This window comes from Hemibagrus wyckioides, linkage group LG19 (assembly GCF_019097595.1).
Source record: "Hemibagrus wyckioides isolate EC202008001 linkage group LG19, SWU_Hwy_1.0, whole genome shotgun sequence".
NCBI lineage: Eukaryota > Metazoa > Chordata > Actinopteri > Siluriformes > Bagridae > Hemibagrus > Hemibagrus wyckioides.
Genome location: NC_080728.1, coordinates 10,947,374 through 10,959,860, shown reverse-complemented (window position 1 = coordinate 10,959,860; position 12,487 = coordinate 10,947,374). Strand labels below are relative to the sequence as shown.

General features: G+C 38.3%; 1 protein-coding gene across 1 annotated transcript in view; it reads right to left on the bottom strand.

Annotated features, from left to right (window-relative positions):
* Window positions 1–12,487, bottom strand: part of rassf3 (Ras association domain family member 3) — a 48,162-nt gene that overhangs the window by 32,535 nt on the left and 3,140 nt on the right. Inside the window, exon 2 of the mRNA XM_058417092.1 lies at window positions 2,132–2,265. Coding sequence (XP_058273075.1) covers window positions 2,132–2,265 — 134 coding nt within the window. The remainder of the gene's footprint in view (window positions 1–2,131; window positions 2,266–12,487) is intronic.

The following is a 12,487-nucleotide window of genomic DNA, read 5'->3' as shown; positions in this document are numbered from 1 at the left end:
AGGGCACATATCCTGTGTACTGCACACACCGCCAATGGGTCACAGCAAGAAGTGTTAGACCTCCAGGTTTCAGGGCTGATATATAAAGCCTCAGCCTCTCTTTAATTGTCCATAATTAGAAGGACACAGACAGCTGAATGCTCACCCTGTCCTGATGGGAATGTCCCAAAGCTTTGCACCACACCCATATTCAATCCTAAATTACAAACCAACTTACTGTACTTACTTACACACCCAAATACTATGACACAAACATGTGCAGCAGTACATCCCGGGACACTATGATTAAGAATGTACTTTAATATTATCATCTGTATCAAGCTTTTGGGAGACAGGGCCTCAGACAAAAATGTTTTTTTAATGCATCAATGCTGTTATTAATTAATAAACCTCTTTCATATAAAAACAACACTGAGACTGTCTGGGATCACCAGCAGAGACAGAAGTGAGAGCCAAAGTCTACAGAAAAATTGTGGTAAGTTCTCCAAGATTCTTTTACAGCCAACCGATTATAAAGTAAAAGTGTGGTCACGCCAAATCAGTGTATACATGGTTATTTTTGGAATTTCTTTTCATGTGTGTAAGTACAATATATTTACATTGCGTGTATATTTATTAGGGTTTGGGCACACGGAGATCCCTCTTAGCAGAACTGGTTTAGTGTAAATATTACACATACCACACAAGCTGACAGAGTCTCTTGCTATTTCACATTCACAGAGAGAGAGAGAGAGAGACTGTGATTTTTTTTACTGGCAGCTGAAATTCACCAAGCACTTACATAGCCACAATGACTACAAGTCTGTATCACATGAATGTATAGTCTGGTTAGAGGGCGTCTTGAACACTGAAGGTCTTTCATCTAGTTTATATGAGCCAGAAAACGCTGGGGTGCTGTTTATTGGCCTCCTACTACAATTTCCTGCTCTTGAAAAATAACTATTGCTCTTGTAGTTTAATCAGGTGAAACATCTACCGAAGCATGTGTGTGTGTGTGTGTGTGTGTGTGTGTGTGTATGTGTGTATGTGTGTGTGTGTGTGTGTGTGTGTGTGTATGTGTGTGCGTGCAAAATAACAGATAACCACACATGAACTAGAGTTTCCGCATACACCGTACAGAGATAATTGTATGTTTAAATGGATAATAAGTGCTTGGGGATGAGGCATGGCATATCCAAATGAATTGTTATATGTTATAATGATAGTGGAATAGATTACATTTTAATGGTTTTCTGTAAGATCAATAATTGCTAATTAGAGTTAAAATAATAACTACACTATGGTAATCCAATGATGTCAGTTTTAATGTTATGAAATGTTATGATGGAAATACAGAAACACTCTGAGCTGATGTACAGAAGTCAGTTAAATGTATTTATTGCACTTTGGCTCCCTCTTGCAGTGAAAGCATGTAACACACCCAGTGGCGATCCCATACACTTAATCCCAACACTGATTTATTATTCTAAACTATTTATATACTTGGTTATCCAAAGTGACTGTGATGTTAAGCAGTTGTGAAACTTCTAGCTATTATTTCATTATTATCAGGGTCAGCTGGTTATGATACTGAATGACAGAAACATTAATTCTCTTTATTTTTTTCCTAATACGTCTTTTCCAAATAACAAGCAGCATAAACAGAAAAGCAGTCATCTTTTTCTTTTAAAACATGGAATATAAAAAATCTGTCCCTGGATTCTATCCATGTTTAATACATGCATAATCACTGCGTTTTCTTCTTAGGACTGATAAAGTGTTATGGATGTAACAGCTTTAAAGAATTAGCTCAAACTGACAACAAATCTAGTGTGTGTTTCACACAACTGTCAATAACTGTCTAATGATTGAGTCAATAAAAGAGAAATAATTCAGCCCTCTATTTTGCTGGTGGTGCTATAGACCAAACGAATGGAAATAATAGAGCCTTATTAAAATAATTGTATAATCTAGATAATAATTTATCTGTCATTTATTTCTAGAATTAAATTAGCTTTAGAAATAGAAATATGCGCTGCATTTAAAAGTTTTTCTCCATAAATGGTTTTACACTGAAAGGCATCCCCTGGCATAAAACATCAGATAACTATGAGTCATATATAACACAAACAAACATGAACAGAGGACTTACATTCTGCAAGACCTGGTTGTTGTTAAGGTGGTCTTGGCTGATGGGACTCAGTGGAACATCATTAGAAGATCCATTCTGATGGCAGTCGAGTGGTACATGATCACGACATTGTGCATGACAGGTGTACTTACAACCTGCAGGAAAGAAATGAGGAGAGGTGGAAAAAACATCTTATTGACTTTATATAAGAAAGTTGGTTAAGTAGATGAATTATACAGTCAGGAAAAAGGCACTCAGCAAAATTGCATAGGATATAAATGGTTATCTGTTTCCTCTGATTTCTTCAGGCTTAAAGGCAAGACATTTAGATTTTATGTCTTGCATTTTAGGCACTGCTTACATTTAAGGCACTGGCACTGATAAACCACATCTTGGATGCTTCTACTCAGGAGAAAAATCTGGCAACCTTGGTGGTGGTAGCTGAAGTGGTTAAGGCTCTGGGTTGTTGACCGGAAGCTCGGGGTTCAAGCCCCAGCACCACCAAGCTGCCACTGTTGGGGCCCTTGAGCAAGGCCCTTAACCCACCCTGCTCCAGGGGCTCTGTATCATGACTGACCCTGCGCTCTGACCCCAAACCCCAAGGATGGGATATGTGAAGAAAGAATTTCACTGTGCCGTAATGCATATGTGACAAATAAAGGCTAACGTAAATTGTGACCTATATGTAAATGTAGTCCATCATTAACTGATTTTTTCTCTTTTCTCAGTTTCACAATGACTTGTTTTTCTGACAGACAGCTCTCTGTTGTTCACGTTATCTTATTCAGCAATAAATATGAAACTGAAGTCTAAAACCAAAAGTAGATGTTCAGAGCTATTTATTGTTTAAACAGTCAATCTACCAGAACACACCTGGTTAACAAGAAACACTTGTCACTCAATTGTTCCAATAATTTTCAAACTATGTGGTCATGCTCCATCATTACACACATCTAGACGTAATTATATGAGGAAATATAATTAAACTTAAATTCTCAACTCTCATTTTCTATTCATCTTTTGTTCTCAAACGTAAATGTCTTCAGTTGACAAAAAAAACAACAAAATAAACAGGCCTTGCTGTTCCAATAGTTTCAGAAAGAATGCTTATAAATACAGCCCATAATAACTAAACAACACATATGACAAAGATCCAGAAACCTACAGGATGAACTATAACTTTACAACTCAGACTGGACCACTGGTATAAATATATAAGGTGTTTTTGTGGACTTACAGCTTGGGTAGTTAAATAGAGATAAATAACCCAAAGAGAGAGAGTGACGGTTTGCATAATATGCAAATGGTGCAGAAAAAGCAATGCATACGTTCTTGCTCACTCCTATTTGCCAACCAAAAAAACACAAATACAAACTACACATCATCAGTGAACTTCATGAACTTCTCAGGCGAAGGAAAGAGCAGTAACCTGTACATACCAGTGGATGTTATATTTATATTTTGCAATGTTATCTGACAAACTTGATGTCTTTATATTCATCCAGGTTTGGAAACCTGACAGTAGCAAAGTGACAGTAGCGGAAGTCATGACCTCACTGTCTTCTATTTTTACATGCTGAGATAAATGTAAACTCATGATTAAAGTGAAAGGAGAGTAGAGGAGAGGATGTGGTATTCTTCCTCTTCAGTTCCTCTTCAGTGCTGAGAAAAGAGAGGGCTCTCATGCATTATCACAATCATGGCACTCATCACAACACACAGCAATGCAGCAACAAACAGAGAGCGGTCATGTCAGTCACCCCGTTATCACAACCTACCTGGGGTTTTGCGCCTGAACTGTGGGGTGGTTTTGCTAGAAAGTTTGCACACTGCTGCGCCCATTCCAGCTGAGGCTCATGCAGATGAGACCTCTCGTTTCTCTCTATCCCATCTTTCCTCCCCTCCTTCTCTCTCTGCCTACTTAGCTCTGAGCCTGCTTGCTGAACCTCCATCAGACACAGCCTTGTTAAAAACATCAGGATGCTGTTACCCCTGCACAATAAAATGAACAATCAATCCCTCAACTCTCTCACACTCACAATTCACTTTCAACCCATTTGTGATTTCCTCTCTCTCTCTCTCTCTCTCTCTCTCTCTCTCTTTCTCTGCCATCATCTCTCTCTCTCTTGCGCCCTCACTCACTGTTGATGTGCTGAGTGGGGTGATTTTGCCTATCAAATGTTGTCTCTCTAGCTAGGCTGTGATGGACGCACAGAGGACGAGTGGAGGTCAGTAGTGAGAAAATGTTTTTGTGGGCTAAAAGTGAATTAGCTGAAGGAAATTACCCATCCATTTCATATATTGTGTGTAAGTACAATATATTTACATTGCGTGTATATTTATTAGGGTTTGGGCACACGGAGATCCCTCTTAGCAGAACTGGTTTAGTGTAAATATTACACATACCACACAAGCTGACAGAGTCTCTTGCTATTTCACATTCACAGAGAGAGAGAGAGAGAGAGAGAGAGAGAGAAACAATATTGCCATGCACAGGATCTGACTGGATTGTGAGGTAACTCAGAGAGCACCCTTAAAACACCATCTCAACAGTGAAGCATGATGGTGATAGCATCATCTTGTGGGGATGCTTTCCATCAGAAGGAAATGGGACGTTGGTAAGACTGATAAAACCAATAAAGGGCGGTTTAAAAGAAATCTGTTCCGGCAGGCAAGTGTGAGACGCTGTATATAGAGTGGGTGAGCATGTAAGCAAAGCTTCTGCACCTTTGGATTATGTGAACGATAAAACTGCGCACTGGAAGTAACATTTGACGTTAGTTTAAATACAACCAATATTTAATGTTTCAAATCCATTTAACTATTCACTGGGATACATCGAGCTGAGAGATCTTTAACAGGTATTATCTAATATTACAGCAACATAGAGCTAAACACTCTAGGTGTTTGCACAGAATCACACATCAACACATCTCAATAATATCTTTCCTTCTTTAAGGTTTCAAAGAAAAGCACAGAATCAGTATTTTTCACACACATAATCACTTAAATCCTGAATATTGTAGGACTCTGAGCAACATCCTTCCACACACACACACACACACACACCCACACACACACAAGAATGGATTCCTGAGTTTAATAGCTTACCATTTATACGGGGTGGTAGAGAGATGTGCTGATGTTCTACATCAGTGAATCAGAAACAGTGGTGCTCCCAAACACACATCTAATATCTCATTAATAATCTCATATAATAGTGGACTGATAAGGAGTGCTAGAGAGTGTACGGTGTGTTTTTTGTTTTTTATCCAGTCATAAAAAGCAGTGTACATGTCCAGTACTAATGCTTTTCCCTCTCACACAAGGTTTTGCTCTCTGGGGCATTTGGAAAGTACTGCTTACTGCTTGTCCTGGAAATAATTGCACTTCCCATCATGTAGACAGATTACTATTGAAAGTCCATTCTGAGAAAACTCCACTCAGCATTTCCTCAGCATGCTTGTGCAGGTGTGTCTGAGCAAGGCACGCAAACCTTTTGACTCAGAAAAATGACAAGCATGACAGATTCTTGTCAGGGACTAGCTGCAATTCTGGAAAAAGTTAATTGCTTCTGATTAGCTTGCTGTATTGATGAAAGCCATTTCTTCAAGCACAGCATGTTCATGTCTTAACACTTAATTTAACCACTCACTGAGATCTGATCTAATTAGTAAAGGTCTCATCTTTTACGTCAGCAACTTCCAAGGAAGTTTATCATGTAGCTCTGCTTCTTAGATCATAAAATGAAGGAAAACCTGATTGGATCTTGACTGAATTCAACCAGTGTATCTGTGCTTCATGTATTAGCTACATTAAACATATTTAACTCGCATGGCTTCCACAACCAATCATCTTTGTGCAATCTGGCTCGCTCTTTATATGTTAAAACTGTATGTTATTTCTCACTGGCTTTCGTTACACTCCTTTCAACCAAACATATATGAAACAATTCTTTGTTTCTGTTTCATCCCTATCCCTTAAACCCTTGTGCAAATTACTATGCAAAGAGAGAAACCTTGTTAAAAAAAACATGGCCTAACTTCCTGTGTTAGACAAAGGTCATGTTATGAACATAGCAGGGGTACTGAACGTGGTGGATTGCCTGTGCACACAATTACCGTCTTCACTCGTTCATCCTGAATAATTGTTTTATTCTAATCAGTGTCAGTTTAAATTACTAATTATTTCAGGAAATACAACCAACTTAATTCATTCAGAAAATGAGTAGCTACATGCAATATTAACAATGGGAGATGTTGAGACTTGTCTAAAGGTAAAATGTTTTTACCTAGAGTCCCATTTTTCATAATATTTTTTGAATATTTTTTGCACAAAAGAAACTCAAACACACTGAATGCAGGGTTAAAGAGAATGCTAATGCAGGATGTAATCTACTCCCTTGAAGGAACTATGATTATGATTCATAGAACAAAACAAAACTACCCACATTCACTTGCAATACAAGCACTATGTGTGTGTGTGTGTGTGTGTGGGTGGGTGTGTGTTTCACTAGAGCATACCTGTTACTTGTCCTTCAAACAAAACTGTCATGAAGAACCTCTAGAGCAGTGGTATTCAACAAAAATTTGTGAGGGTCCATTTACATAAAATTCCTATCTTGCAAAGATCTGAATGAGCAACACACATGACAGAATGGCTCCATCACTAATGTTTAGTTTATGGCTACAAATGATGCTGTAAGATTCGACTAACATCATAGACTTTGACTCAGGCAAAATAAATATGTTCTTCTAATTAATTTTCTTTTGGAACAATACAGACATGTCCGTATTAGCAGATCCAGACAGAAATAGAGATTCCTATATGCCCATATAGCAATCTTCTTCCAGTGCAGCCTGAGTGAGGAATTCCACATGCTCCAGTCTTCATTCTTCTCGGCTCCTGACAGACTGGACTCCTAATAGGCTGCTGAAACAACACCAAACTGCTAAACAAAGGGCAGGTCACTCAGCTGCCTGTCAGCTCTTCACTGTTCTCTAATCACTCTTCAGTCACAGATCATCCATTGAGGATGTTCTCAGGGTCAGGAACTGTATTTGGCAGGTTACTGTGAGCCCATTCGCACACGGAAGTCAGACACATCCCATCATTTAATATTTACCTTTAACTTCGTTCTCGAGAACTGAGAAACTGTTGTTCTGAAACAATGTTGTCTCTAAAAGCCTGGACTCAGCTGAAAATTATGTTATATTCATGTAATATAATTCATTTTGTAACAGAGATATTCTGCAAAAAGTCGTGAGCTGAAGAAAACATGAATGGGCAAATGTATTTTGACCCCACAAAAACAATATTGTAAGCAAGTATAGACAGGAATAGCAGCAAGAGGGAAAGAATATGTCATGGCATAGAGATGGCGCTGAATGGATCCTAACCATTGATCACTTGGGAATAATGTTTGTCTCTATCACACTTCGGATCAATCAGATGAATCTGTTGCATGAAATGGGTCTGCAGTGTAATAACATACAACAGACTCTGTTATTTCATGCAGTGTTATTTCACCATTCATGCTACTGAGCATCATGCACCGAAGGGACATGAAATCAGTTGAACACGAACTACTCATAACATGTCCTGATAACATCATCATCTTCATCAACAACATTTTCACTACCCCCTCTATCCTGGTGTGGGTGGTGTTGAAAGAAACAAACATGAGATCAGTCTTATGCCAAATGTACCCTGAAAGAGGAGTCCTACCCTTAGAGATTTTTGATATGTACTGTACTTGGAAAGTGAATCAGGTATACTTTTACATTTCAGTGAAGCAACATAGTTAGACCATAAGATATTGTTGTACCTTTTTTTTATCTAAGGTGAGAGATGGTACATAGGTATATAGACATACTGTTGAAATGAACCACCACAGAGTCACAGTGTTACCGTCAAACAACAGAGTGTTGGTCTTAGTTCTTTGTGGCTTACTAAAGACAGAAACAATGCTTTTAAAACCATGTATTTCTCCTCCTTATATAGCACAGAGTAGAACATATCCATCTTCCCAGAAACATTTCAAACACTTAATAATAAAGTGATAATGATTCATAACATACTGAAACAAAGCAGTCAGTACATTCCCATCGCTGTGCTGGACATTTGATAGGTCAGCTGCTCAGATTAGAAAATGATATACACTGTCAGTCAAAAGTGTGGAATCACTAACATTGCCACACACCTAGCAAAACACTACAGAAAATAAAATAAAACCCTAAATGTGGACGTATAAGTCTATTATATTCTAAGACTTTAGATTCAAGATTAGATTAGATTTAAGACTCTAAGATTCTATTTTAAGAGCTAGTATTAAGTATTAGATTTACATATAGTGTATGACAAGAGTGATAAAGACTTCAGCATTTTCTAATTAAATTAGTTTCAGACCGTTGTAGTAAAATAAAGTAATTTCTAAAGTATTAATAATAAATATTTACTGGTTCACATATACCTATGTCTTGGAAATATGTTCCAATGTTAAAGTTTGTAATATGAAGTAATTTAAATAATTTTGCCTGTTAGTATATATCCTAGATGTTAACATAGTTCCACTTTTTAAAGCATCTAAACTACATGTACATAAACTACATTTTTCCATTTTAAATATATAAAAATTCAGCACATGAAAGAATATTGAGAGAATTCACGTGTAAATTCCTTTCACGATCATTAATTACAAAAGTGTATTTTGTATGATAAATATGTATTATGAATGGATAATGAATATTTTTTTCATTTCATTGTCTGTACTGTTTATCCGATCTATGCTTGGGTCACGGGGAGCCTGGCGTCATCAGGCATCAACGCAGGATACACCCTGGATGGAGTGCCAACCCATCGCAGAGCACACACACACATCTTTGGACTGTGGGTGGAAACTGAAGCACCCAGAGGGAACCCACCAAGCACAGGGAGAACATGCAAACTCCACACACACAGTGAGCAGGAGCGAGACTCAAACCCAGGACCATGGAGGAGTGAGATGAACAGTCTAACCACTAAGCCACCATGCCACCCAGATAATGAATATGAATTTGTAAATTTCCCATTGGGATGAATAAATTATCTATCTATCTATCTATCTATCTATCTATCTATCTATCTATCTATCTATCTATCTATCTATCTATCTATCTATCTATCTAACATTTATGAAAAGTCAGGCTTACACAAAGCTGCTCATAGCAACTGGCCGCAATTTCTCCTAGTGGATAAATACAGTATATACCATTAGTATATATTAGCAGTATTTTAATTGCTATTCACATTGCAGCTCTATAGTCTAGAATTATATTCTAAAAAGAAAATCTCAAAATATACTTCCTGTAGAGGAGAATCTAACACAATCAAAATCCCAAATCCTCCAAACAATCATGACTGCCACCAATCAAAACCCATATACAGCAACAGACACCAGCTCATTATCCTCAGAGTCCCTGATCCTGCAGGGTACTGGACTCACCAGAAATCTTCCACAGAAGACTGAGCTCCATGCGTCCTGAGCGACGCATTACTTTGGAGAAACAGTAGTAGATCACGGTTATTTTTCTCAGAGTTCTGCTGAAGCCTCTCCTCAGTGCCATGACTTACACAGCAACCACCTAAGAGCTCACGCAGAAGTCCAAACGCATCTGTGTTTCCCACGCATGTGATAAGCAAGAGCTTCGGCCATAATGAATTTCCGTCTTTCCCTCTGTGTTTTTCTCTCCTTCTCTGTCTACAGCCTCCCTTCATAGAATCCCCTGCTTGAGCGTGTGTGTGCATGTGTCTGGGACCCCATGATTTTCTACTGCACTCAGTCAGCTGGTCAGTAGGCGGTCTATTGTGGTTCAATCATTATGCTGTCACAGAGCAATGTGTCTTCTCTAGACACACAGTCACTGCTGCTAGACAAACAAGCAGATGGGTATTAGGGAAGCCAACAGGTGGGTGTCAAATAGCAAGACACGAAGCAGACGAGCCAGAAAAAGGTCTATTCATGCTATACTGGATCTAATATTTTTGCTTCTATCCTCATGTCATTCTTATAATTTAAACATAAGTGCCATAATGCATAAAAACCTAAAGTAAATTTATTGTTTTTGCAAGGGGAAGACACACACAATAACTTAACCACATACCACAGCACTGTTGAGTTGGTCAGGATGTGTTTATTTAACAGGCAAAACACAGGTTTTCTTAAATGGAAAATGTAGATGGCTTTCAGTACAGAGGGTTTCAAGGTTTCTCAGTAACATGACAAGCTGCATTTTTGTTGTTTTAACTTCAAGAGAAAGAAAAAAGAGAGGCTAGTGAGGGAAAGACTGTCAATAGCTGCTGTAAAGTCAGTGAGAACAGGAAGTACTTTTGCGAATGCAACAACAACAAACAGATAAAAAGTACAGCATCACTTCAAGCCATTTCGCACCACCTTGTTGATGATTATTTCCCCTAAATAGCAAAACCTCATCCTGTTTAATTCCTCATGTATGAAATCTATTACTATAATTTACAGAAAGGTTGCTGAACAATTGTTGTTGTTTCGGCTGCTCCCTGTTTGGGGTCACCATAGCGGATTAATCAGTCCCCATGTTTCGATTTGGCACAGGTTTTATGCTGGGTTCCATTCCTAGATTAGATCGGAATCCTCCCATTTAATCTGGGCTTGGGACCGGCACTGAGAGTTCAACTCTTCAGTGGCTGGGTTAGCGCCCTGCCCGAGAATCAGACCTGAGCCACGGCAACGAGAGTGAGGGATCCTGCCGCTGGACCACCAGGAGACTCTAGAAAGGTTGCTGAACAATAAAATGCACTATATTGAAAATGGTCATTGAATAATATACAGAGAATAAATAAATATCCAGTGGGGAGCAGTTCTGTGGGTGGAAATACACTCTTGATGAGAGACGAGGAGAATGACCAGCCTACTCACACTAACTCAGATAACCACTCCTTACAACTGCGGTGAGCAGAAAAGCATAAGGTCAAAACCACACTGATACAACAGTGAAAAACCACATTTTGTTCTACTTCTGTTAGTCATGAACAGTAACAGAAAGCTGGTGTAAACGCTGGCTCACAGAACTGCAACTGAATTAATGTTTTTTTGTTTTTTGTACCAGTCTGAGTTAAACTCTAGAGCAGGAATGTCCAATCATATCTGCAGAGGGCCGGTATGGGTGCAGGTTATCAATCCAATCAAGCAGGAACCACAACTTTTATTCTAACTGTTTAATCATGATCCTGGCTTTCAATAGACTTGGGTGTGGTTTCTGCTTCATTGCAATGAAAACCTGCAACCACACCAGACCTTTTGTGGATAAGACAGGACATCTCTGCTCCAAATCTGAAAGACTCTGAAAATCTGAAAGCATTCTCAAACCAACCCTGGCACCAACAACCACACCACTTTTACAGTCACAAAGATCACACTTTCCTCCCTTCTGATGTTTGATGTGAACATTTACTGAATCCTGACCCATATGACCCATAATTTATGCATTGGTCTGCTGCAACATAATTGGCTAATTGTATAATTGCAGGAATAAGCAGGTGTAGAGGTGTTCCTAATAACATTGACAATAATTGTATACGTGTGCGCCTTTCATCTTTCTTTCTGTTTTTCTTACTTCTTTTGCCTATATGGCAATGACTTAATGTCATTAACAAGTAAACTAACCAACAAGTAAAACGTTGTTGTTCTTTTTGCTCACCACAGCAGATTATTTGTTCCACATTTTTCAGTCAGGCCCAGGTTTTACACCAGATGCCCTTCCTGATGCAACCATCCCATTTTATGTACGCTTGGGACCAGCATTGAGAGTTAATTCTTCAGTGGCTGGGTTAATGCCCTGCCTAGGAATCGAACCCGGGCTGCAGCAATAAGTGCATAGGAACCTGCCACAGGACCACCAGGAGGCTACAAAGCAAGATGTAAAATAAATCTACAAAATAAATAAATCTGTAAAATAAATTTGCATGAGCTGAATTATTTTTATTGGAACATAACAAACTCATATATTTTCTGACAGAACTATATCACACTATCATATCTATATTCTACCCACATTATATCTATATTCTGTCTACATCCATCCACACATCTCACTGTACATTCTACTATCACTATTCTGCTTATTCTATTCTATTCTATTCTTGTTTTGTTTTTTTTATCCTATTTTTATTTTCATATACTGTATAATGATACTTGATATTCTTTTTATTTTAGATTCTGTATTTCTTAGTTTTATATTCAGGGTTTACATTTTTTATTTCCATCATAGGACAGTTGTAAAAAACATTTCCCTACATGTTGTACTGTGTATGACTGTGTATGTGACAAATAAAATTGAATTTGGATTTGAGAATGAACCCATT